Here is a 27266-nt window from a genome sequence, read left to right as displayed (position 1 = left end):
TTATACCTCTTTCTGAGCCAAAAAATGGCCGAGACGGTCAGTTAGCCAGTCATTGAACGTTTTGGCTGTGCCCTGTAGCCCAATCCTGACCCTATTGTAGTCAACTGGAGCCCCCTTGTGGTCAGAGAGAGCTTTCCTTCAAGAAAATACGTTCCAAATTGTCCCATCTAACTGGCTCTAGTCTCTGGTGGGTTGCTGGAGGGAATGTTTCCAAAATACAGCTTGTATGTGTTCGTTGGAACAAATACATCCCATTACTATCTGGGACTAGTGAGGTACAGAAGGGGACCCATCTCACGAGGCACAAAGTGAGCCTTGCTGATATGTTCTGCTTACCGTCAGGTGGGGGACTTGCTTACTTCCTTCTGGAAGTCTCTGCAGCAAGACACGGTCATGCTGATGTCGCTGCCTGATGTGTGCCAGCTCTTTAAATGCTACGACATACAGCTGTACAAGGTAAGAAGATGCTGAGCCTCTGGTTGTAGCCTTTCCCATAAGTTACAGCAAATGCTGGGCTTGGGACTGCAGGCCGCCACCCCCACCACCCACATCCAGGGTCTGCGGGTCCTCTGAGGAGTGAATAGTGGGTGTGATGGCTTTGATCTCTGCCTCACATTCAGTTTTTCTTTCTGAATTACTGCCTGCAAAGCAAAAGCCCATGCACATAGTGACCTAGGATTCCAGTTCCAGAAAACCCTGAATTGAGTCAAAGTTCTTTCTCTGAGAATTTCAGTAACAGAAGACATTTTCAAATGAGTAATCAGAACAATTGCTTTAGAATACACATCACTGCTGGATTTTCTATCTTGCTTTGCTTAAAGATCTATCTTTAGAGTGATTATCGTATTTGGAGGGTGAGATCTATCTCACTGAAATGTGGTCTCCTTCAGTGAGTCACAAACCTTACCTTTTATTGTTTTTTTAGGAAACATCTTAGTATATATGTCTTTAACACGAAAATAGAAAACTGAAGGCTGGGTTCAGCCTTTAAATATGTGTATTTTGACCCACCTAGTGTTGGACATCACAGTTGAGTTTTTTTTAATAGAATCAGTTATCAATTACTTTTAAAACTGAAAAAATTCAAATCTGGCCACACCAGCCTGGCATCCTGCACAATGAGCAGCAGCTGGGCTGTCCAGTGTGGCTTCCCCCTCAGGCCAGGTGGGGGCATTCCTTCTGACTAGTCATGACTCTCCTGTCCCTGGGGCACATGTGAGCCTTGGTCACTTGTAGTCAGAGGCCACCCAGCCCAGCCAGCAGAATCACAGGGTCTTGACACTTTGTTGTAGGGAATTGAGGACGTTCTCCTTCATGACTTCTTGGAAGATGTTTCTATTCAGTACCTGAAATCTGTACGGTTATTTAGTAAGAAGTTTAAGCTGTGGCTTCTTAATGCTTTGGAAGGTTTTCCAGCTCTCTTACAGATCTCCAAACTCAAAGGTAGGTTTCAATGAAAACAATAAACCAATTCTGGAACAGCAGATGAAGCATGGCAGTGTCACACCAGGCGGTGCCTGTCTGCTGCTGTAATCCCTGGCCCTGTGTGCACTGAACCTGGTCTGAAGGCCTGGCCTACTCAGGGATTCTAACAGTCAGGGCCATGGGGGATTCTTGTGTTGATCCAGCTGCACCTTTTTTATCTATTTCCCCTTCTGAATAATAACTTGGACCGTTGGCAGGTCCCAGGGGTAAGAGGTGCACAAAAGGGGCATCAGCTCACCTGATGGGAGCTGTCAGGAAAGGGACAATCCTGCCCTGCGCCAACCTTCCTCCCAGTGGCTCAACTGTCTGTCCCGCCTCTATGTGCTCCTTGTAGAGACTGTCCCTTTCTCCTTAGAAAGTCTTCCTGCATCCCTGCCTTCCTCACTGTGCGTCTGGTGGAGAGTCATGGACTCCAAATGCTGCTTCCACCAGGCTACTTGTTTGCTCAAGGCCTCAGTGGCTTCCCGTGGGGAGCCTGAATCACTCTGTCAGTGGGTTCCAGCCCCTACAGACCTGTCCTCTTTGTGCCTTTCAAAGGCCAGCACATACCTACCATGTGGGTGCCATGGCTGGCTGTCCTGGAGTGCCCACTTCTCCCTGGCGACTGTGTGAGGTTTCCCATCATGGCCTGTACCTTTCTCTGGTGCCTCCTCCCCACAAGGGTCACCGCCTTCTGTACCAGCTGAAAGTCATTCCTCTCACCAACTTGGGCCCTGTTATCCCCCACATTTCTGTGAGTCCCGCTTCCTGCTGTTGTTCTCTGGCACCTGCAAGTGGGGGTCTTGTCTTCTCAAAGTGCCTGCAGCAGGGGGCCACATCTAATCTTCACCCCCTCCCCCGTCCCTGCACCCTGGTGTGTTCAGTACTCACACTGGGCACCCTGAGCCTGGTTTGCTGCATCTGGAAATTTTTGGCGGGGCCAGGTGAGGGGTGGGGGGTGGGGTGGTGGGCCTATGTGGCTGCCAGCCATGAAGGCAGCAGGGAGGGGGCTGCAGAGAGAAAGTAAGACCAGCCTGTGGTACAGGGGTTCAAAGAAAGGGAGCAGAACCCCTGTGGCCACTTTAACACCTACCTGAATTCAAGCCATCGGTTTCTCCCTCTCACTCTCTTGGCTACATGAGCAGCTTCCTAGTTAATCATCCTGTCTCCTGCCTCTCCCCGGCCACACCTCTCTCCACCTCCAGTGATCATTCAAAAATTGTAATTTGATTAATTGCCACCTTTCCTGGCCCCCTACCCAGGCAGCCAGCTTCCCTTCCTTGCCTGCAGTCACTCACCGGTTGGCCCCTGGCCCTGGCCCTCTCTCCATCTCCCCAAGGATCCTCATGACCCAGTAGTGCTCCCCAGGAACACAAGACTAGTGGTTCCCCTCTAAAGGACTTTATTCCTGCCATTTTCTGTGCTTGGACAGCCTCTCCCCCCACCAACCTGGCCCCACTCCCCTGACTATTTCCTACCTACACCTCAAAGTCCTGGTTAAAAGTTACTGGAACTGCTCCCTTTCTCCTCCCCTGTGGACTCACACTTCTGTTGTGTTTTCATATGTGGTGACCCATCCTTTGGAGGATGAACTCCTTGAAGAGGGAGGGGTTGTCCTCTATCCATCAATTTTGGAAACATCCAGCATTTATTGAGCAACCACTGCCTAAGTGTCCTCCTCAATATTTGTCAAATGAGACTGGGCTTGGTGGCTCATGGCTGTAATCCTAGCACTCTGGGAGGCCAAGGTGGGTGGATTGTCTGAGCTCACAGGTTAGAGACCAGCCTGAGCCAGAGACCTCATCTCTAAAAATAACCGGGCGTTGTGGTAGGCGCCTGTAGTCCCAGCTACTTGGGAAGCTGAGGTAAGAGAATTGCTTAAGCCCAAGAGTTGTGATGCCATAGCACTCTACAAGGGCAACAAAATGAGACTGTCTCAAAAAAATTTTTTTTTTGTCAAATGAGTGAATGGATACATTCAGGAGAAAAGCACCCCTTCTCTTTGTGTGGTTCTCCATGCATCCTTTCTTTACCTTTGATCATTTCCCCAGGAAAGTTCTGCGGGGATGAGAAATCTGAGAGAGCTCAAAGTTCATGGGCAAAAGCCCTAAGCTCCTTTAAGCACCTATCTTAGCGTAATCTGCCTACTATTAAAAAAAAAAAAATTCCCATGGAATATTATGCAGCCTTAAAGAAAGATGGAGATTTTACCTCTTTCATGTTTACATGGATGGAGCTGGAACATATTCTTCTTAGCAAAGTATCTCAAGAATGGAAGAAAAAGTATCCAATGTACTCAGCCCTACTATGAAACTAATTTATAGCTTTCATATGAAGGCTATAACCCAACTATAGCTCAAGAATATGGGGAAAGAGCCAAGGGAGGGGAAGGGAGGGGGGAGGTTAGGGTGGAGGGAGGATAATGGGTGGGGCCGCACCTACGGTGCATCTTAGAATGGATACAGGGGAAACCTACTAAATGCAGAATACAAATGTCTACATACAATAACTAAGAAAATGCCATGAAGGCTATGTTGAACAGTTTGATGAGAATATTTCAGATTGTATATGAAACCAGCACGTTGTATATGATTGTATATGAAACCAGCACATTGCACAAATGTACACAGCTATGATTTAACAATAAAAAATAAATTCACAAACTGGGTAGTTTATAAGCAATAGAAATTTATTTCTCATGTTTCTGGAGGCTGGGAAGTCCAAGATCAAGGTGCTGGCAGATTCTGTATCTGGCAAAGGCCTCCTTCTTGGTTCATAGTCCTTTTGCTTTATTCTCATATGGCAGAAGGGGTGAAGGATCTCTCTGGGGTCCCTTTTATAAAAGCACTCATCCCATTTGTGAGGGCTGCACCCTCACAACCTAGTCACCTCCCAAAGGCCTCACTTCCCAATATCATCACCTTGGGAGTGAGGATCCAACATGTGAATTTGGAAAGGAGGGCGGGGTGGAAACAAACATTCAGGCCATGGTGGCACTCATGTCAGGGATTACCTAGTTTTTCTGGCATGTGGTGACATTTTAGTCAAGTGGCCCCTGCCAGATCTCCTAATCATCCAAGCAGCTGTGCCTTCCTACTCAAAGCATAGTGCCCCTCTTCCCCACTGTCGCACAAAAGAACTTGAAGTTATACTATCAATAATGGCCATGTGTATTGTTCTTAACAGAAGTTACTGTGTTTGTCAAAAGACTGAGAAGAAAGACATACCTTTCCAACATGGCAAAGGTAGGTTTCAGCCAAGCAGGCAGGAGGGCGCAAGGCAGTGTCCTAAAGTGACAAGTGAAAGCACCCCCTGAGAGGTGATTCTGTCCATCTGGGGGGCAGAGGGCAAACAGGAGGACCTTGTCAGCCACCAGGAGCCTGCTCTGAAATCCAGGGCACTGTCACTCTGCCCCAGATCAGTCCCTGCTTAAGAGGCCCTCAGCCTGATTTTTGGTTGAACCTGTGCTGGGCATCCACTGTTCCAGGGCAAAGCCTACCCCAGATTCTGAGCTTGCTGAGTCTGTGACCTGCTTGAGTCTTCCTGGCCCATCCTGCTCTTCAGAGTTGTCACATTCAGGACTCAGTTGGTCTGGCAGGGTCCTATGGCAGGTCCTTCATCTCAGCCCAACCTGAGCAGCAAGTTGTGTTCTAGGACCTGCCCCAGCTCTGAGCCCTGTCTTTACACTCACTCCGCCTTGGGAAAGTCCCCCTCAGCATCCTCCTCTGTAAAATGGAGGAGGGGAGACTCTAAGGACTGGTGTACGGCCACCTGCCGTTCATCTTACCCAGTCTGAAAACATCAGGGATGAAACTGTCCCCATTTGACAGATGAGGAGGCCAGCTAATGCAGGCTAAATTTGTCCACTGTTCCCAAGAGAAAATGACAGACATCTGAATCCACGCCCTCTGCAGCCAACCCCTCAAAATCAGTCCATGCTATGCCTACACTTCCCTCGCAGATGATCAATCATTCTACGTTCCTCTCCAGGGTAATTTAGGCATATTGAATGGGGTGCAGAGAATTAGAACAGCACTGCCCAGTCAGTCCTAACTGTATCTATCTGCCCAGGAGAAAAGGCTTCCTAAATTCTGGTTTCTAGAAAGGCAATTCTAGAGTGTGTAAAATTTTTAACATTTTAATTGTCACTTAATATTCCATTTTAACAGGAAATACCCACACTCCTTTTCCTTCTCCATAGTTAACAACAACAAGATCTTGGCAATTTAGAGGGGGATTAGGCAGAAGTAAAATGATGAGATTTAACTGAATACTGTGTTTCCCCATCCTCTTTAGACTATGAGAATGGTATTGAAAAATTACAGGAGAGTCAGCATTTTGAAGTCAGATCTGCACGCCATTCTCAATCAGGTCACCTTGGATATTTCCAAGAAAACTCTGGCAGGTGATCCAAGCAACAAGGATGATGAACTGGAGAAAAATTCAGAGATGAAATGTAATCTTCCTTCTGCAGCTTTCTTTATTGGAGTGTTTGTTTGTGGAGCTAAAACAGCCATCACTAACTAATTCAGGCATTTCTTAATAGAAGTAGAATATTATCATTCTTTGATGTTCTAGTTTATTAGCTCACATATCTCTTCACTTCACAATGAGTACCCTAAGGCAGTGGTCCCCTGAGCATGGAACAGATTTCATGGAACACGATTGTTTTCACAGAGGTAGAGGGATAGTTTGACATGAGTCTGTAAGCAATTGATTTATTATGGCCTCTGCGCAGTCAAAGCACTCTGCTAATGATAGTTTTAGATTCTCACAAAAAGCATGCAACCTAGATCCCTCACATGTGCAGTTTATAGTTCTTTGTAGGCTTAAGCAGTTTTGCTTTCCTATGAAAATCTAAGATCCCCTTGATCTGACAGGAGGAGGAACTCAGGCAGTGAGGGGGGGAGCGGCTGTAAATACAGATAAAGCTTCATTTGCTGCTGCTTTCCGCCTGGTGTGTGGCCTGGTTCCTAACAGGCCACAGACCAATACCGGTCTGCAGCCCGGGGGTGGGGAACCTCAGCACTAAGGAAGGCCCTATGGCCATGCACTTCCAGGACCTACTCCAGGGTCAGACAGGGCAGCAGTGCTAACCCACGCTTGTAGAGTAAATGAACCAACAGAAGAATGTGATTGCTTCTAGATGATATTTCTCACTAGAGTATCTCCTTTGGGGAAAATATTTCTTGATTTCTGTTTCTATGTCATACACACATATATTCAAGTTTCTCTTCCACATCTGAAGTGGATTGAGACAGCTCCCTACTGTCTCTCCTGTTAGCAGCATCACATATTATTTTTAACAACATGAAGTTTCTAACAAAGGTACTTTTGCCATATTTCATTACTTTACAAACAAGTGACATGAGGCATCTGAATCTTCTTGCCATTCTCTGTATGCTCACTGCAATTGTTTTTCAAGAAAAAAAAAATCTCCTTTTCATAGAGAGCTGAGATTGCTGGCTGATATGCATATTGTTACATCCCTGGGGGGGGGGGCAAAGGAATTCCTGGGGGCAGGGGTACTTAGGGAACCTGAAGATGTTTCAGGAGGAGAGCTGTAGAATGGATATTACCCCCCTGCCCCAAATAATGGATAATGGGCCAATCTCAAGGACCCCCCCTCCCCCCAGTGGCAGTTCCTGGTAAGGTACCAGGCTCCCTTGTTTATGCCCTTTGTAAAACTCCCTGGCAGGCTGCCCAAGGAAGATCTAGTAGCTTCTCTCTGTGTGGGCAAAACCCCTCCTAGCACACTCACTGTGCATAAAGCTGCCTGCCTAGTTCCCGTGAGCTCCTTCAGAGGGTCAGCTAGGCTTCTTTCACCTTGGGCCACCTGGCATAGTGCTGGCACGTAGTAGAGCTTCAGCATTCATATTCATGACTAGGTGGATACACAGATTCACCAGTGTATAAAAGCACCATCTGTAAATGATCCCATCCTCTTTCTTTGACCTTGAAGTAGGGCTGACCTTGGTAGGGTTGTACCAGTTATGAAAATATTGAAATATGTCCCTATTGGTTGGTAAGTAACTTCTGCTCATTCCCTTAACTGTCTTGTCCCTTGTTGTGCCCCCTGCATTTATTACCTGGGCTGACTCAAATCCCAGATCCTCCTTGGGGCACTTCCCTTCCCGTTTAGCAACTAAAGGGTTAACATCTAACCCAGCAGACTTTAGAGCTATGACAGCAATTCTGATTAGTTGGAACCAAAAAGTCTCCCTCCCAGGGCACTGGCTTCCCCAGAAACCATAGGTGGGCACCCAAACTGTGCTCTTGTCCCCAGCATGAGGCCTCCCGGGTGCCTGCCAGACTGCCCACTGGTCTGGCCAGGGATCCTGTGCTCCTGGGGCACCCTTGAGAGTCCCTCCAGGAGAATGTGGAGTTCTGTAAGGAGACAGCACACTGGGGGATACTGCTGACACCTGGCGGGCAAGTGCTTCTGAGGTCAACATGAACCTTGACCAAACCTCAACAGGGGCCCCCGCAACCGACTTGGTTTTCTGAACTCTGCTTATTAGGCAGAAGCAGTCAAAAATGTGGGAAGGTCAAAGGCCAAGACTGCTCTCTGTGCTCCCTGTGCAGGTGGAGGACCTAAGACCTGAAGTTTCACATGTTTCACATGTGTTCCCTGGGGCTCCCAACTAATTGAGTGCATAACCCCAGGCAAGGAACTTACAGCTTTGATGTCTGCCATCTCTTAAATGACACTAATAAACTTACCCTTTTATGAAAATGGCAAGGATAGATGAGGTCATGTCTATATCTTCCAATGAGCTCATCTGAAGACAGGGTCTGTATAATTGCAAGGTGTAGTTATTATTTCAAAATATTTCTTTTTATTTCAGCAAGTGGCAGAGGTAGCTCTTAATAGGTATGACTGTATGACTGAACTGGATGCCCCCAGAGGTGACAAATCCAGCCTTAGAACTCATCCTTTTGTGTTCAAAATGAGTGTGAGGCCTCGGGAATCCCTCTGAACTACTGTTCAGTTTGGCCCCCTAGGGTAACCAAAGCAAACGCCCAGAGACATCCCACTAGGGTGCACATGGTCTATTCACTTGTTTGGTTTTGTTTCTTTGTAGGCTTAAGCAGTTTGATTTCTTTGCTGGGAACATCAACAGATCTCAGTGTATTCCTGAACTGTCTGTCTTCAAATCTCCAAGCATTTGTCTTCCAGGTACAAAACTGTGACTTTTTAAAGGAGGGAAGTGGGTGTGGATCATCCTAACTAAATTATAGCCTGAGTGCTCATGGTTAGAGGCTATGAAAAGAGGTTTCCTCCAAGCTCTGGTCAGAAATGTATTAGGCTAGCAGGGGTGTGAGGGCAGGTGGTGGACTCTCCCTCTGTAGCAAAGCAGAGAACTGGGGACACATAACACAGTGTGTGTGTGTGTGTGTGTGTGTGTGTGTGTGTGTGTGTATGTGTGCAAACATGTTCCCCAAGAGTGAGCGTGGAGGAAGGGAAGGCTCCTATCTATCTTGGGAAAACAGCACTGCATGTTTTACAAAAGGATCCCAGTAAAGCATGTGGCTTGATTCCAAAACCTCAGAGATGATTCAGTTGCAGATGTGGGTGGATTGGTCCTTCTGGCCAGTGTGGCTCTTGGGAGCACTTCAATGGGGTCCTGGTTTGGTTTGCATCATCATCTACCTGGGCGGTGTCCCTTGGAGGGCTGAGGGTGCTATTGGAGAGCCTTGGCACCTTGCTCCAGTGGGCACACGGTGGATTCAAACCCAGAGGGAAAGCAAGGCAGCCAGGGTCCTGCCTCTTCAGACTTCATGCTCTCCAAAGCTGAGGGGTTGGAAAAGGCCTAGAAGAGAAGGTGGGACTTAAAGCATGTGTAGGATTAAAATACAAGGGGGAGATAAGGCATTCATGAGCAGAAGCGAGCCCGTGGGAAATGGGAAAAGAAGGAACAGAGGATGCTGCTGTGGAGGGCAAAGACTTGGAGAGCCATGGCCAGAAGCACAATGTGTGCTCCGTCTCTGCCCATGTTGCTGTCATTCCCCAGTCCCCCCCACCCAGGCTTGTCTGTCCAAGGGCAGGAATGATAACCAAGACCAGGAATGATAACCAAGACCACAAGACTGCAGGGGACTTTGGGGTCTTAAACCTCCTGGAGATGAACCAGAAAACTCCCCAGGAAGGAGCTGAAAAGTCAGTCCAACCTTCGGCAGGTGTCAGTTTCCATTCTTTGCTTACTGAAAATAATTATACCAGATTCTGTATGATTTTTCTTTTGAGACAGAGTCTCACCATGTCACCCTCAGTAGAGTGCTGTGGTGTCACAGCTCACAGCAACCTCAAACTCTTGGGCTGAAGTGATTCTCTTGCCTCAGCCTCCCAAGTAGCTCCCAGGAATACAGGTGCCTGCCACAACACCCAGCCATTTTTTGGTTGCAGTTGTCATTGTTGTTTAGCAGGCCCAGGCCAGACTCAAACCCGCCAGCCTGGGTGTATGTGGCTGGTGCCCTACCCACTGAGCTACAGGCACCGAGCCAGATTCTGTATGATTTTTGTTACTCCTTGCTGGTCTCAAGACCTCTAGCTAGCTGAAGACTATAATCAGACTGACAGCAGCTATCAATAATTTGTCTATATTTTCAATACTCTCTCTGCCTCCAACTTTAACCAGAATGAACCTGCTGAGATCATTAACACAAATTCTGCCGCCTTCCATGGTAAACCACCCCACATGTTTCCCAAGTCCCCATCGTCCTAGCTTCACCCTTCCCAAATGAAGCATGTCAGAAAAATGGTGCTAGTGCGTACCTTTGACAGGCTTGTTTTTGTAGAATAGCATAGCTGATTTTTAAAAAACAGACTATTGTCAATAAAACACTCAGACAATGGAAATGCAAACCCTTGGGCTTGTCAGCGATGACTAACAGCTTCAATTGCCTGCATCTGGCAGTATGCTCGCAGAGGGAAACGTCTGACGTTGGTTACATGTTTTGTTCTCACTGTCCTTGTGCAATTCAAGCCCTACCTGGAGGGACTTTGAGTAGCCCCAAAGCTCAGAGCAACCCTGTGGTGTGTCGGGGGCTTTCAGTGGGGCAGAAGGGGAGAGAAATAATGATGAGAAAGGACATTTCGTCATCTCTAGCCAGCTCCTCCCTCTCTTCCACAGAGACACGTGGCCCAGTGGGGAGTGGGGGTAGAGGGTGGGGTCCACATCCACAGGCATGTGACTGCGAATGAGGAGAGGCCTGGAGCATACATGTCGACACGTGCACTGTAGGCCACTTGGAGTGTGGCCCAAGGCTTAAGCTAGAGGAAGGCAGTTTTGTCGTCTGAATGTGGCAGCATTGCGGTGCCCGCTTTGGTGCCACTCCGGCTGTCAGATGATCTCACTCCACTGGATTCTTGGCCCGGGACTTTCCAGTCCTGAGAGCGGTTACACAGTGGAGTGGTCAGTTTTGTGCATTCCCAAAAAAGCACCATATCACTTTTGGTTATTATGGGATGCCCTTTTTCACAATCAGACTCGACATGCAGAAGTACAGCTGTCAACCAGCCCCCGCCACTGTCCACAGCTGGTCCCAAGTGGGCTTCAGTGAGGCTGAAGTGTTTCACGGTTGTTTCTTTTTAAAATCTGCCTGTTGATTAAGAAAAAAAGAAGTAGGCTGAATTCTCACCTCCCTCCCTCTCTCCACCGACTTGAAAGGGTTCTGCCCTGGAGCCATCTCTACGGGGATGTAGCAAGACCAGAAATAGGTGTTTGCAGCTGCCTGGCCTCCCACCTTACCGTTTCCTCTTCCTCTTCTCTCTGGCCTCTTGTGTGTGCATGACAAATGTGTGCATTTGAAAACATGCTATGCCCCTTGATTTCATCATAAATGCAGCCTTTTTTTTTCTTTTTTTAAATTTTTATTAAATCATAGCTGTGTACATTAATATGATCATGGGGCACCTACAGCCTTTTTTTTTCTCACAAAAATGTAATAGCCAAGCAGAAGCAAAGAGGAGTTTATCAATTTGGCCGCCAGTTTCCAGCTACGATGGAATTTCCTACTCACTGCCGTGAGCAAAGCCATGACCCTCTGCCACAGAGATAGTTTTGGTAAGTCAGAGAAGGCAAAGGCATTTTGTAGTCTGCCTTTTAAAAAGGTTGTGATAGCATAAATATTTTGCATATTGCCATGTAGAATCGTGTCATCCTCTTTTAATCTTTTTATATAAAATACTAACAGAGACACAGAAAACAAAAAAAAATCATGGTGACTTTTTTTTTTTAAATGGTGACATGATAGTCCATCAAATAGATAGACCCTGCTTCCCTCTCCTATTTCATCACTGTTGGATGCATGCAAAGCTTCTTCTTGGTTTTGAATTATGAGCTTTGTGACATTTTGAGAAAAGCACCAAGACCCAACAAGATGGAGAAAACATGGGTTCTTTGGAGCACCCACACTTAACTTTCAGGTGTAAGGATTGATAATGTCACCATTGTATGCAGCTGGTGGAAAAAGCAGAGTAGTATGCATTTTGCAAACTTCATTAGTCATCTTTTGTGGGGGAAAGGTCACATATTTTATGCAGATACGTCACAAAGAGGGCTGTGGGAAAAAGAGATCACCACCAGCTTCATGGACTGGATGAGTCCTTCAAGAGGAATTTCTTGTACCTGTACAATGTCCCAAGCACCTTTCTGGGCACTGGGCATAACAGCAGTAGAAAGACAATCCGCCCTGTGAGTTTACATGCTAGTCAAGGCAAGTGATCCCTGCCCCAGAGGGCTGTCGATGCCCTCACAGCATGTAGGTAAGAAGGAAAACACTGCCTATTCTAGACCAGTTTTGCAAATGCTGCTGCTGTAAGCTGCCATATAGGTGACAACCATTTTAGAGGAGGGCTCCCCTTTAACAAAGTCCAAACTGACTCTGCTTCATGCTAATGCTCTTCCAGACCAAAGAGAGAGCAGAGTTCACATGTAATCATGGAAAGAAATCTAGCCCTGTAATTGTTGCTTTTGCTGGTCTACCTTCCCTGGGCCTCCCTATGAAGCCAATGTATTAACACAAAGAGAATTTTCCTCTTCACATGAACAATGGATTTTGTAAGTTTAAATGGGCCAGGGGTTGTTGCAAAGTTTATTCCAAACCAGATCCTGCCATCCCACAGAGGCAGTATCTCTCACTCCAGCCAGATCCATCAAGGAATAAGGAACATTATGTAGTAAAAAGTTATAAAAGGCTTTGAAATAGACAAATGTATGGAAGGCCTTCAAATGAACAAAAAGTTTTGGCACATCCCCAGGGTTATCTCTGCCTTAAATTGTCTGTGAGTTATTTTCACACTTCTGTAAGTTGTAGCAAATTGATAATGGCAACGACCCTCATCCACAGAAATTCCAATGAGTTGTGTCAGGGGGATGCAATTAATTACTGCCAAGAGGACAGATCCATTTTGCATCTACTCATAAGTTAATGTCACCATTCTTTTCTGCCTATAGTATATTTTTGGTGCTTTGAATTATCTTTTGAACCAGCTATAACATCTTACTAGTTCTCTCATTAATTAATGAGTTAAATAAAATCTTTGATGTGTGTTCCTTTTATATCTGTGTAAGAGTCATGGTTTTACTTTTATTTGAAAATTATCTTTTAACACTTGGCAATAGGCCAGATTTCTCCTCCTGTTCCTCGAGCAAACATTAATGGCCATTTTCTTTTCTGGGAGAGCAAAGGCCTTGGGATTTGGAGCGCTCACTTAAGTCCTATTCCCTTCTGTCTTTCCCCACAACCATTAGGACATTGATTGTCCAAATGTCTTAATGATGGCACTGATGGCAGACCCATCTGAGAAGATGCCACTTGCCTGCTGAGCACCTGCTGGCTCCCCTACCTGCTTCCCACCCGTGGCCATGCAGCCCGAGGGACTGTAGGAGGGAAAAGGTGCTACATTTCAAGCACCACGACAGAGCAGCAGAATCCCTTCCACACTCTGCCGGTCTCCTCCCAGCCCCTCTTTTAACTTACTGGTGTGCCAACCATCGGGCACTGAGGCCCAGGGACACATCCTCCAGCTTAGGGGGCTGCACCATTTCCCTATAGGCTTTACTTTCCTCCTGTCTCACACTGGCTGCTTGTAAGTTCCCCTTCATGGCTCAAGCTATAGCCCTCTGTCTTTTCTGTCTGAAAGCTGCCCTGCGTGCGGGGAGGTGGGGGTTTCTGAGTATAGATTGCCACACACACAATGGGCCCTGCCCAAGCCCCTTCAGGGTTAGCTGTGGGAATGAGGCTCTGGTACAAGTGAGTTAGGCACTGACATGTCATCAGTTTCATAGTGATTTATTTATTGTCTAGCTATTCATCCATCTATGTATCAAATGTATTCATTTGGGGTTACTATTTAAATATAGGTTCTTGGCATCTATTTCATTTGCTGCTCTTGGAATATGTGATTCATATACTTCAGTCATGCATAGAGGAGGAAGAGGAGGAGGAGGACGTGGGGAACATCAAAGAAATGCTACCAGATGACCAGTCCCTTGTCCAACCAGACCAGGCACTTTTCCACCCTCCAGACTCTTCACCAACTCAGGCGTGTGCAAGCCCAAGTATGGAGCCACCCCTGATGCATTTGGGCCAGAGCCGATGTCCAGTAGGTGTGAGCAGCTTGGTCCTCAGGGTCCTGGGCTTCCTGGTGGACACCGCCACAGGCAATAAGGTAGATATAACAGGACCCCCCCCTTCAATATGGCTGTCACAGGGGAAGTGAGCACTACAGGTGGTTAGGAAACCATAAAGATCACATTGTCCAAACAATGATAAAGGATTCTAGAATCAACATGGCTTTAGGGTATTTTGCAAAAGGTGATTATAATAGCTTATCTGTTGATCACTGGTCAGCTCAGGTTTGTGGTACATGAGTATGTGTTTGGCATGATGAGAAGTGTGGAATATTAGAATGTCCTGGGTCTTGCCTTCCCAGAGCTTACTCAGCATGGTAAGAGCAACCCAACAATAGAGCACCATTAATCACTAAACTGATGCGGCAAGCCCAGCAAATGCCCCTAGCGTTCAATGAAAGGAAACGTGGAACAGTCTGGCTAAAAAGGATTTTGAAAAGATTAAATCAAGGTACACCATGAAAGATATGAAAGTAAGAGTTGCTACCTACTGCCTACTGTCAAGCCTTTCCATACATTATCTCAAAGCCTTGCAATCCTGCAGAATATCTGTTGTTATTATTGTCATTTGATAAACAAGGAGACAGAAGCTCAGAGAAGCTTTACTTGCACAAAGCCACACAGAAAGTAAATGCAAGGAACTAGTGGGACAGAGATTGGAGCCCTGGCCTGCTTCATCTCAATCCATTCTCAGCCCCCTGGATGGGAGGGGGTCCGTGCCCTGAGAAGTGCAGGACACAGGTTGGAGTGGTCAGAGATTGGCCCCCATGCCGTGAACAGGATCCAGACTAATAGAGGAAATGAATGAAACTACTCCCTTGAGAGGTAGGGAGTGGGCTGGTTAATAAAATTTTGTCTTAGTACTAATTTCTAAAACTTCTACACATGTCTGATGTTTAGCCACTTTATATCATCTTTGTTTTGTGCCCACAAGTTACCCTCTTGACAGGTGAGTTGTGCTTAGTAGGAGACGGTTAGAAGCTCATGCTTTGCCCTCGATCCAGGTTCACAGTGGTCTTGGCTGTTGAATGAGTCACAGTCTAACTGTTCACATCCTATAGTGCTCAAAATAATTGGGACCTTCCAGGGACCTCTCCTTCTTGAGCAAACCCTCACCCCAAGTTCTCCGAAGTGCAGAGACCCTGTGCAAACTGTTACTGGGCACTGCTTGGATAAGACAGCACACTGGACAAAAACATCTCTCAGGTTACGAGTTGTCTCTCTGCCTATATTTGGCCTTTGTTTTTCACCTTGGGATAGTACATTCATACATCCAGCTGCGTTCAGTGCTAGCTGTTCAGGATATTCAGATGGCTGTAAATGAGAAACTCACATTCTCTGTGAGTGTGTATATGAGGCAGACATAATAAATGAAGCATGAAATAGTGAAGTACAGACCCCATATGGGGAGCTGATGTACTGGTGAGAGCTAGGGACCAGCAGGCACAGGCAGGGCACCGTTTAGGGACCAGGTGCTTCAGGGCAATTGGCAGAAAGCAACCAGAGAGATCTAAAGAAGGGGCTGTTTGGCCAGGCTGTGCCCAGAAGAATGACTCCCTGCTCCTGACCCTCTGGAGAATAGACCCAGACCTCAGGACAGAGCCCTTCAAGGGCTGGCCAGCAGCAAGCTCACCTGAGTAAATTCTGGAGCATTCTCTGGAGCCCCAACAGGACCAGCATTAATACTGGGCTGCTGCGTTCATCTCCAAGCCAGCAGTTCTCTCTGCTCACCTGCTGGGGCAAGAGGTAAAACATAGCATGATGATTTGTTGAAAGAAAAAAAAAAAATCATTCAATGACACTGTTAAAGCCCAGTAAGGAAAGAAAGAAATTCTTTAGGACCATCTCCATAGGTGCAGGGACACTCTGTTGCAGTGAGAGTGATCGGTCTCAACTCTGAATACAGCACAGGCAAGTGGGAATCCAAGGAGCAGGATGGGGGCAGGGAATGGAAATTACTAAAAGGATACATCAGGGGTAAGGGGAATTCTGGCTAAACCCACCTAACAGGATTCTTGCAGAAGACAGGCCAGGGTGATCAGATGTCACCTGGGATTGAGGAAATGGAAGTGAATTAGAAACCTGATGAGATACCAAGGATGGGGCATGCTTGCCAAATTGACTTAGCAGTGTTCTTGCTAAAACTAGATTTTACATAGAAGTGAATACAGGAGAAGGTTCGGGAGCCTGACTAAAGTTCGGCCCAGCAGAGAATCTTTGCCACCTTTTACACACTCTTAGGCACCAAAGTAACCAGGAGTAAGCCTCCACCTCTTCTGCCGCAATTAGAGGGGCTGGAGAGCAGATGCTGAAGGTTCCCCAGGCTGGGCGTTTACATGCATCGCTGCATCTCCATGACACAGTTGTTACCACCCCCACTTCCCAGATGGCCTAATTGAGGCTTGTGGAAGGGTTGAGTCAATTCCCCAAGGTCACGCCACTAATAATTGGGAGAGCAGAGAGTTACACACCCATAGATCTCCTTCCCAGACTGTCCTTCCCAGCATTCTCTCTCCCTAGGGAGTATTCTGTCAGGTGCTTGAATTCTAAAATCAAGGGCTTGGGAGTAAATTAAAAATATTTTCAAGTCTGATAACAGGGCAATTGTAAGTATATAAATTCCTGGGTTCAGATTCTAACTCTTCCATATTAGCAGAGCACCTTGGGCAAGTTGCTTAATTTACAGGTATAATAATACCTAATTTCAAAGGGCTGTTATGAGGTGTAAGTGAATTGTTATAAAATGCTTAGACTATTTCTTAGAACATGCTAAGTATCCATAACCACGAGTCATTGTCACTATTTCTTGAAATAATGTCTCCTAATATGAGCACCTTTCTTTTTCTTAATTTTTTTACTTGTACATGTGTGTATTCACAGCGTCCAAGTGCAATCTTGATACATTGACATTTTGCACTGTGGTGAAGTCAGAGCCTTCAGCTGAACACCCTCAGCCCAGTCCCATAGCTCCTTGACTAGGAGCTATGAGATTTGACCTGAACTTCATTGGTGGAAACCATAAAGAAGATATTAAATACTTAATTGAGCTACATGATAAAGTAATACAAGCAGATGAGTGTCAGATAATCCAGGGTAATATGCATTAGAGATGAATTAAACCTGCTCATTCCTTCATGCCTGCTGAATTAGCTAGAATGACTTAAATGATCCAACACCAAAAAGTTACGCTCATCTAATTTTCGTTGCATTCATTATTCAGCATTTGCACTCAGCATCATCAAAAAAAAAAAAAAAATCACACCCTCTGTGTCCCATCTGTATTCATCTGCCACGAGTTAACGCCTCGGCTGCACATCTGTGGCAGCCTCTTTCTTTGAACAATTCAGCACTGCCCTGCACCTATGTTAATGACTGAAGTCAGCATTCCGGATTACCATATCCATCTGTCGCTCTTACATTCTAGCAGTGTTCAAAATAGTAAGATGCCAAGGCGAGTTTAAGGATAAAGTAAAAGATTATAATGATATTAAATAAAGAATATTCTTTAAAAAAAAAACTACATGGTTTTAGGTCATGCACTCAGAATTAAAGCAGAGCAAAAAAACCCCATTTCTTTTAAAGTGGCTCTTTATAGGGTAGAGGTGAAGACAGCTTTTAGAGAAAAAAGAAGGGCACTTTTTCATTGGATGGTGCTGTTTGTTGAATTTAGAGGAAGAGTGAGAAATGTGCTTTCATGCAAATGTGCTTTACATTCAAAGTTATCAGGTGCAAATTGTTGTCAAAATACACTGATTTATGAGGGATTTATTGACGGTATCAGACAAAGAAAATATATGTCTATTGGTTTGAAAGTAATCATGCCCAAGGATTTGCAAGTCCTCCAAACCCCCCTGGGGTCAAGAAGGATAGTGCATTCTCTTGTTTCTCTGATAGGAAGACTTGCTCAGGCAGGGGAAGGGCCTGGGAGACCTGGCACTTAAGCTAACTTAGAAACTGTGAATCTCTCAAATTGACTACTACCTTGTTTCCCCAAAAATAAGACAGTATCTTATTTTAAGGTGTGCTCCCAAAGATGCGCTAGGTCTTATTTTCAGGGGACGTCTTATCTTTCCTGTAAGTAGGTCTTAGTTTTGGAGGATGTCTTATTTTCGGGGAAACAGGGCACATGATCGAATGTCAATTCAACCAATATCAGATGACTGTTTCTATATGCTTTTCCCTCCATCTAATGGAATATCTGATGGGTGGGGCAAGGAGACTCTATGTGGGAACTTGAGTTGACCATGTCTGCTCCAGAGACTTGATGACATGCAGGGATTGGTGTCCATCTGGAAGGCAGCCAAAGGGATGGAGAATTCACAGGCACATTTCACAGGACTCTCTCCCATGTCTACACAGGCAGAGTGTGGCTTCATTCTCACTGGACCTCAAGAGTGTTTCTAACAAAACAACTATAGGCCCCTCTTCCTTTTCCCACAAAGAGCCCATCTGTGCCCCTGCCCTTGGCATCACTCCAGGACTGGGAGCCCTCCCACAAAGTTCTCATCAGACCCTGAGCTTTTTTCCCTTGAGAAACTAGGGTTTCCCTTAGCAGAAATAAATGGGCAAACTTCCCCGTTATATCCCATGGTGGAGGCATGGGTGCAATAAAAGTTATTTGTATGTGGTAGGAGTATTCAAATGGTGGTTCCAGCAACAGAGAACAGTATAACCTCCTCTTTTAATCTTTTCCTTTTTAACATTTGCCCCTTGCAGCTCATCCAGGTATTGTTGGAAGACAAGGCCACCAGAAGTGCCATTAAACTCAGCCTTCCTGTAGGACAAGAAGCCCTCGTAACCCTAAAAGATGGTCAAAAATTTGTGATTCACATATCAGATGTACCCCAAAGCTCTGAAAATATTTATTTCAGAGAAAGCAATGCTAATATGTAAGATTTTTTATTAATAGGGCATGAGAAAACTAATAGACTTGCATTCTTAAAACTGTATTAAATACTAAAGCTTTGTATTGATATAAAAGATTTTATGTACATAATAGATGTAGCATTGTCTATTTTGTATTTCTATGTATTTCAAGAAGTTCATTTTGATCAAACATATAAACTGATTTGGAGAATAATTTTTGGCTTTATTGCTTTTCTTTTGGGGTTTTCCAAGTATTTCTAAAAGGAAACTTAAGAGAAATTTGAGAAATTCTTTTGGGAATAAATAAAGGGTTAAGTCTCCAGAGAAAGGTAACAAAATTCGCAGAATACAAACTGGTACAAACGCAGTAAAATGCCAGTAGTAATATTTTTCTTCCTTTTGGTAGTGCCCCAGTTGAAACAGAATCGGTAGATAGATCTCCTCAAACAATGAAAACCAGAAAAAAAATCCAATTTGTGACTGTTGTTCATTTCATTCACTGGTCTACTAAATACCTTCATTCACTATCCTGATTTTCTTAAAAGTGAGATAAAATTCTAATGCAAAAATATCTTCAGCAAATGCTGATGTCCTGCTGTGAATCATTTTTTAGTTACCTTTTTATAGCAAAAATCCTATAAAATGCTGAAACTAAGACTAGATCATTCTTAAACCAGATCCATTTTTATGTAACTGATTACAATATTTGAAAGCAATTTTAAAATTCATGCTCAGCATGATCTTTGGTATAAATGGAAAGAATAGAGAATATTAATCTCATCTTAAAACTAAATTTCCTTTACAGTCATATATGACATGAATTAAATTTGCATATGAAATGAGTTACATTTTCCTAAATGCTTAGAAATTTTAAAAGAAACATAGGAACTATATGTCTCTATATTCATTGAGAATTATTCTTCTTTAGGGTTAAAAAAGTCATCATATTTAATATATTATCTCACATCTTAAGCTATCCGGGAGAAGTTGTTGTCAGTCTTTGTCAGAGAATAACTCAGAGAGACATTTATTCTTTTCTCCCTGCTCAGTGACTTGGCATGTCATCCCTCTGCTCACTGTAAGTAGACAGTTGGAGGCTGAGTCACAGAACAAAGGCAACAGGATTTGTAGCTCTGGGAAGGACAAGTTTTGTTTGCCTATTTGGGGTAAACCGATTTGCTGAGAACTAGCAGAGGTCATTGTGGGCATTCTGTCCTTGAAGGTACAAGCTTATCAAAGAAAACAATGTCTATTGTTTATTTGTAGAGTTAGACGTTAGGATAGGAAACGAGGGTGGTTAGAAATGGGAGGAGGGGCTTCTGGGACTGCTATGATTTTTCATGTTGTGGTTTCTTTTTAATCGTGGGGGTAGGGGAAGAGAGTTAGGTCTGGGTGGGTTGGTCAGGTGAGACACATGGGGAAGTGAAACAAAAATGCGCGAAGCAGAAGAAATTTATTACTTACAGACCCTGAGAGGTTGGAGATGCTGTGCTGCTGCAGGCCAGGAGAGTTTGGGGAGGAGCCAGGGATCTCAGCCAGAAGGTGGAGAGTGACAGAGACAGAGGACTGTGGCCATGATCATTTTTCCTGGGACCTTTTCTCAGGGCTTGTAGACTAGCTAATTTAAAGAAAACATGAATGAGAGGGGGACTCAATTGCACAACTCTGATGCTTTCTCATGGTCAGCAGCTGGGGGTACGTTGGGTTTTATGTGAGTGAGATAAGGAACAAGCAAGTTATATTGCAAAACTCACATGAAAAATGGAGGTCTTAACCAGGCCAAAAATGATGGGATTCAGCTGGATGTCAGACAACTTATGTCGGGCTGAGAAATGGATGCTGAGGCAGCAGTTCTGTTAAATTTATGCCTGGGACCCTCATGGTTTTTCAGTTCTTGGTCTGGGTCTGAGTGGCCATACAATGGAATGTGTTCACCTTGTGAAAATGTCACCCATATCTAAAGATTTGATTTGATTACTTTTCTGTATGTATTATACATGAAAATATACTTTAAAAAATAAAAGGCATTACCCACTTGGTGGGTCTTGGATTGGAGGTTCCTGGTGGGGAAAAAACTGAAAAGCACACAGGAGGATTCCAAGAGAAAGTGAGCCGGATTTGAAAAGCCACCAGGGCCAAAAAGCAAGTGTGAGAATGAAACTGCACCTGCCTGGTAGGTATGTCTTTGTTGTAAACTCCTAATCCTCCTCCCTGATGAGACAAAATAGGAGTCCAAGCAAGGAGAGAAAGAAAAAATAATCCAACCACATCCACCTCCCCTACCACAGGCCTCAAGTCCAAAGCAGTTAGCCAGGAGAGAGAAGATTTCATCTTTAATAAAGCTGATACTTTGATTATTATACTGAACCAGGTATCTTAAGAACTGAACATAGTTCCTGTGATTGAAAGTAACCCATGCTGTATTATTTCACAGTGTACATGACTGTGGACAGGAAAACCCCTTTTCTCTCCCCCAAACTTAGATTTTTATCCAAGAGCCAGAAATGATCCACAAAGCAAAGATGGGTTTCTGCTTATACCACTGACTGGTTCACTATTGCAGCAGACCAAATTCTTAATGACTTAAAACAGCTACTCTTTACTTATTATTCCTCACCAGTCCACGGTTGCTTGGGTGGTTCTGCTGATCTGGGATGGACTCAGTGAATCTCGGCTGGGCTCTCTCAGCCCTTTGAGGTCCCTGATAAGTACCTGGGGGGCTGGCTGGTCTGGTATGACCTCAGATGTCTTCTCTGTGGCTCCCACATTCTTCCAGCAGGCTAGCCTGTGCATGTTTTCATGGCAGAGAGTGTCAAAGAGAGCCGAAGTGGAAACACCCAAGCGTGTCTGCACACCTCCACTTGCATCATGTGTGTCTTTGTCCCCTTGGTCAAAGCAAGTCATATTGCCCAACTCTTAGTCAGCAAGAGAGGCGCTCCTAATGGGTGTGGAGCTGTCAAACCCTTGGGGTTGCCAACTAAGTCTCCCCAGCATACACCAACTCCCTTATAATGTCATTTAAAGCATTATCCCAATTGTTCCATTAAGGAGATAGTCCCTAGTGGAAATGACCTGCTCAGAGCAGAAGTGAGATCCTGACCCTCTGCACAGATCTCATAGTCACCCCATCAATTGTGTCATTATTACAGCACTACCCTCCATACAACTTAAGTTGATATGGAACAAACATTTGATACACAAGTATATACCTAGAGGCAATATTACTTTCTGAAATAGTAATTTGAAAATCAAAATAATAAGAAGGCTCTCTGTACAGAAAGAAATATCCCTAGGGCACGTTACTGATTGTCAATATGGTGATTACAGAAAGAGAGGCACATCACATTTCTCTTCACAGTAATAATAGCTACACCAACATCGATCTTGGAGCATAAATTTTTACTCATGATAATGAGTTAGGAGCCCACTAACATTCATTCTGGCAGGAGCCAGATCTTTCAGAAATAGTTATTTGATCTAAAATTTTCAACCATGTGTTTCAAAATTAACATTTTTTTTTTTTTTTTTTTGTTTATCCAGGCACTCTTTAAACAGTGGAGATTGTAGGGGCAGGCAGGTGGGTTACCTGTCCTCACCCATCATAAGAGTCATGACCAGTACTCCTATAACAAAAGATAGGTTAATAAGAGAAGGACATAACCTATTTTATTTATTTATTTATTTATTTTTTTTTTTTTTTTTTTTTTTGGCCGGGGCTGGGTTTGAACCCGCCATCTCCGGCATATGGGACCGGCGCCCTACCCGCTGAGCCACAGGCGCCGCCCACCTATTTTATTTATATTTAAACAAAGTTTTATGTGATGTGGGGCATTCAGAAATGAAACTCAATGACCCAGGGAAAACTGTTTATTTTTTTTAAGCTTAGATTTGAAGAAGAATGGACAAATATGAAGAAATGTGATTGGACAAAAATCACACTTTTGGATCTAATGGTAATAGTCTGGGGAAACCCAGTAAGGCCTGTTTGTTCAGATTCTTCTTGATCTCTCTGTGTGGCATTCCCTGCCCCTTGAGTATAGGGCAGGACCCCTTGTGGAGTAAATTCTGATGACCCACAATCAGACAAAGTAGGTCAGATAATTTCTTTATACTCAGCCCACACACAGCAAGGCAGGGGAAGGTGAGAGTATTACTTCTAGGTTTTATGGCTGACATATGCCATACCCCCAAATCAATTCAAAATGGATTAAAGACTTCATAGAAGATCTGGAACTGTAAAACTGCTAGTAGAAAACTGCAACCAAAAAGAATAGAATGACAACATACAGAATGGGAGAAAATATTTATACCCTATATATCTAATAATACCAAAATATATAAGGAACCCCTATAACTCAACAGCAAAAACTCAAGCAACCCAGTTAAGAAATGGGCAAGTAACTGGAATAGACATTTCTCTAAAGCAGACATGCAAATAGTTGATAAGTATATAAAAAGATGCTCAGGCTTGGTGCCTATGGCTCAAGTGGCTAAGGTGCCAGCCACATACACCTGAGCTGGTGGGTTCGAATCCAGCCTGGACCCGCCAAACAATAATGACGGCTGTAACCAAAAAATAGCCAGGCGTTGTGGCAGGCACCTATAATCCTAGCTACTTGGGAGGCGGGGACAGGAGAATCGCTTGAGCCCATGAGTTGGAGGTTGCTGTGAGCTGTGATGGCACGGCACTACCCAGGGGGACAGCTTGAGGCTCTGTCTCAAAAAAAAAAAAAAAAGAGGCTCAACATCACTAATTATCTGAAAAATGCAAATTTAAACTGCAGTGACATCATCTCACACCTGTTAGAATGGCCATTATGAAAAATAACTACAAGTGTTTGTAAGAATATGGAGAAATCAAAATCCTTGAGCATTGTTAATGGGAATGTAAAATGGTGCAGCCATTACAGGAAAAAGGATGGAAGTTCCTTGAAAAATTAAAAATAAAACTATCACACAATTTAGCAACCCCATTTATGGGTATTTAACCAAAAGAAAATTGAAAACAGGATCTCAAAGAGATATTTGTATTTCCATGTTCATTGCAGCATTATTCACCATAACCACAAGGCAGAAACAAATTAAATGTCCATCCAGGGACAGAAGGATAAAGAAAATGTGGCATATGGGCGGCGCCTGTGGCTCAGTTGGTAAGGCGCCGGCCCCATATACCAAGGGTGGTGGGTTCAAACCCGGCCCCGGCTGAACTGCAAACCAAAAAATAGCTGGGCATTGTGGCGGGCGCCTGTAGTCCCAGCTACTCGGGAGGCTGAGGCAAGAGAATCGCTTAAGCCCAGGAGTTGGAGGTTGCTGTGAGCTGTGTGATGCCACGGCACTCTACCGAGGGCCATAAAGTGACACTCTGTCTCTACAAAAAAAAAAAAAAAAAAGATCTTTAAAAAAAAAAAAGAAAGAAAATGTGGCATATACAGCAATGGAATATTATTCAACTTCAAAAAGGAAGAAATTCCTATCATATGCTACAACATGAGTGAACTTTGAGGACCCTATGTTAAGTGAAATAAGCCAGTCACAGGACAAAATATTGCTTGATTCTACTTCTATGAGTTATCTAAATTATTCAAATTCATAGAAACAGAAAGTAAAATGGTGGCTGCCAGGGCTTGTGGAAAGAAGAAATGTTGAATTTCTGTTCAGTAGATAAAGAGTTTCTGTTATGCAAAATTAAATATTTCTAGAGATATTTCTGGAGATCTGCTGTACAACAATGTGCATAAAGTGAACAATACCATACCATACACTTACATATTTGTTAAGAGGACGGATCCCATGTTGTGGTTTATTACCACTATAAAAAAAAAAAAATGGGCAAAACCCTGAGGGTAGAAATACAATGCAAGAGGACATTCCAGAAGACTCTGGAGGAATAGCCCCAGGCCTCAGCCCCCAGTGCTCAGCATGCTATCTGTGATGGCCAGGGGTCAGAATGTTTGCCTGCACAGATGGAAAACTAGTTTGGGGAAACCTGAGTGAAATTCAGCAGCTTAGTGGAGACAAGATATCAGATGAGTTAGAAAGGGATTAAAAATTACCCTTGATAGGAGAATCTAGCCTGAAGACTGTAACCTTAACAGTTCCTCTCATCCCCTAAGTCAACTTTGTTTGTTACCTACTTAGTTCTGCCCTGGAGGATGTTCCTATGATTTATTGCCTCCATTCTGATGACCTTTTTTGTAATCAAAAGACCATCCACATGATTGAGTCATGACACTATTAACTCTTCTTCATTCTATAAACACGCATCCTAAAATCTTAATAAAAACTCTTGAGAATTTGGTTCCAGGCGGCACCTATCTGCCTCGCTACAGGCTGATACAGGTTGCTGTCCATCTCTCTGGGCCATCTCTCCAGATGTCAGCAATTTTTCTCACGGAAACTTTTGCCTGTCAATTTCTCAAGCCATTTTTCCCTTGGTCTCCCTTGGCTATAGGGAAAGTCCCCACTTTGGAAATTCTCACTCTGCTGTGTTGTGGCTCCCTCCCGTGCAGCAACAAAAACCATTAACAGGCATTTCACAAAAGAAGATTTCAAATGGGCCAGTAAATATGGGAAAAGTGATCAGCCACATTAGTCTCAAGTAAATGCAAATTAAGATGGCACTGAGATACCATTGCTCATCCACCAGATTTGGGGGCATAGAGGAGACAAAAACTAACAGCGATCCTTGTTGATGAGAACATGGAACAGCCAGTCAGTCTCATACTCGGATATATCGTAGCAGTATAAATTGGCATACTCATTTTGGAAATCAATTTGACATTGTATGATAAAATTAAACATACTCATACCCACATCTCTACTGCCTAAGATGCCTCTGAAAAATATATCTCTAAATCTCTCCGGAAAGATACACTATATTCAGCTTTACAAGGCTATTCAAACAGGACTCTGTAGGAATACAGGAAATCCATGGAGGATTATCTCCCAAAAGTTGAGTGTGAGAGGACTGTTAGATATTCAGGGGTAAGTAGCCCAGAAGCAAATAATAATGTCTATCATTCACTAAGCATTTACCATGTCCTGGCACATGTGAAGTGATAGGGCTTGGTGGATAATTATTGTACGCCCGCTTACATTCCCTTTGAATTTGGATCTAATTGGGAAGGAAAAGACAAGCATCAAAAAGTTTGTAATAGAGATAAAGTTTATTAGGGATTTCTACCAAGCAGGACTCCTATTAGGTTGTGCAACTGAACCTACCCCTTAGTCACAGGCAGGGCAGAGTGCCCACACACTGCCTGAAGAGGCAAGTTAGCTCAGTCAGGTCAGAAGAGATGGGTGGACAGACCATTCAGAAAGGACTAGCTTTGTAGGAGCTAGATGAGCCCATTACGTTCCTCCTCCTAAACTCATTCATCAGCCCCAAACCTGCAATGTTCCTCCAAATCTTTCCTTCTAGAGATTGGAATGGACACTCCATCTTCCCTGTGAAAACTGAAAGCATGGATGGTCCACATTCCCCCATCTCCAAATACATCCTATCCAGGGAGGGAGAGGTGACTATCCCCACTTTGCATACAGGGACTCAGAGGAGTCAAATGACAGCTAGCTGGTGATACAGCAGGATTTGGACTCATTGGAATCCACAGCCCATATTTGAATGACTTACTATACTGCCTCATCATCTTGGGGGTGGGAGGGAGAGAGACTGTGAAAGTATTAAGCTGGAGATTTAGGTTGCTGCAAGCCAGCCACATAAAATGATGGTCGAAGCCCAGGGAGAGGATGAGATCACTCAGGATGAGTGTGAAGGATAAGAAGACAAGGCCAGAGACAGACATCCCCTTAGACTACCAATGTTCAGGAGCAGACAGAGAAGTGGCCAGGGGGTTGTCAAAAAACATTGAGAAAGCACACCCCGAGAAGGAATACTTTAGGAGGCTAAAATGGAAGGATCACTTGAGGCCAGGAGTTTAAGACCAGCCTGGGCAAAATAGCAAGACCCCATCTGTATGAAAGATAAAAAAAGGAAATTAGCCAGGTGTGGTGGCATGCACCTGCAGTCCCAGCTGTCAAGAGACTGAGGCAGGAGGATCACTTGAGCCCAGGAAGGTAAGGTGCAACGAGCTGTGATGACGCCACTGCACTCCAGCCAGGGCAACAGAGACCCTGTCCACAAAAACAAACAAACAAGACAACTCCCCCTCAAAAAAATTAAAACACCAAAGCAAAGACCCTAAGGAGACTCAAGAGGATCAGTGTTGAAGGCTGCAGGGAGCTCCAGTAAGATTAAAACTAGAAAGAGGTCATCCTGGAAAGGGCAGTGGGGTAAGGTTG

At 44.4% G+C, this 27266-nt stretch overlaps 1 protein-coding gene across 1 annotated transcript in view; it reads left to right on the top strand.

Annotated features, from left to right (window-relative positions):
* The window catches only part of RFX8 (regulatory factor X8), a 55891-nt gene extending 36896 nt beyond the window's left edge, over nt 1-18995 (top strand). The window contains exons 9-16 of the mRNA XM_053589361.1: nt 343-456; nt 1293-1443; nt 4651-4709; nt 5761-5920; nt 8550-8644; nt 11417-11531; nt 13833-14140; nt 18819-18995. Coding sequence (XP_053445336.1) covers nt 343-456; nt 1293-1443; nt 4651-4709; nt 5761-5920; nt 8550-8644; nt 11417-11531; nt 13833-14140; nt 18819-18995 — 1179 coding nt within the window. The remainder of the gene's footprint in view (nt 1-342; nt 457-1292; nt 1444-4650; nt 4710-5760; nt 5921-8549; nt 8645-11416; nt 11532-13832; nt 14141-18818) is intronic.
* Nucleotides 18996-27266: the final 8271 nt, after the last annotated feature.

Source organism: Nycticebus coucang, chromosome 4, assembly GCF_027406575.1.
Source record: "Nycticebus coucang isolate mNycCou1 chromosome 4, mNycCou1.pri, whole genome shotgun sequence".
In the NCBI taxonomy this organism is placed as follows: domain Eukaryota; kingdom Metazoa; phylum Chordata; class Mammalia; order Primates; family Lorisidae; genus Nycticebus; species Nycticebus coucang.
This window is presented reverse-complemented; position numbering and strand designations above follow the sequence as displayed.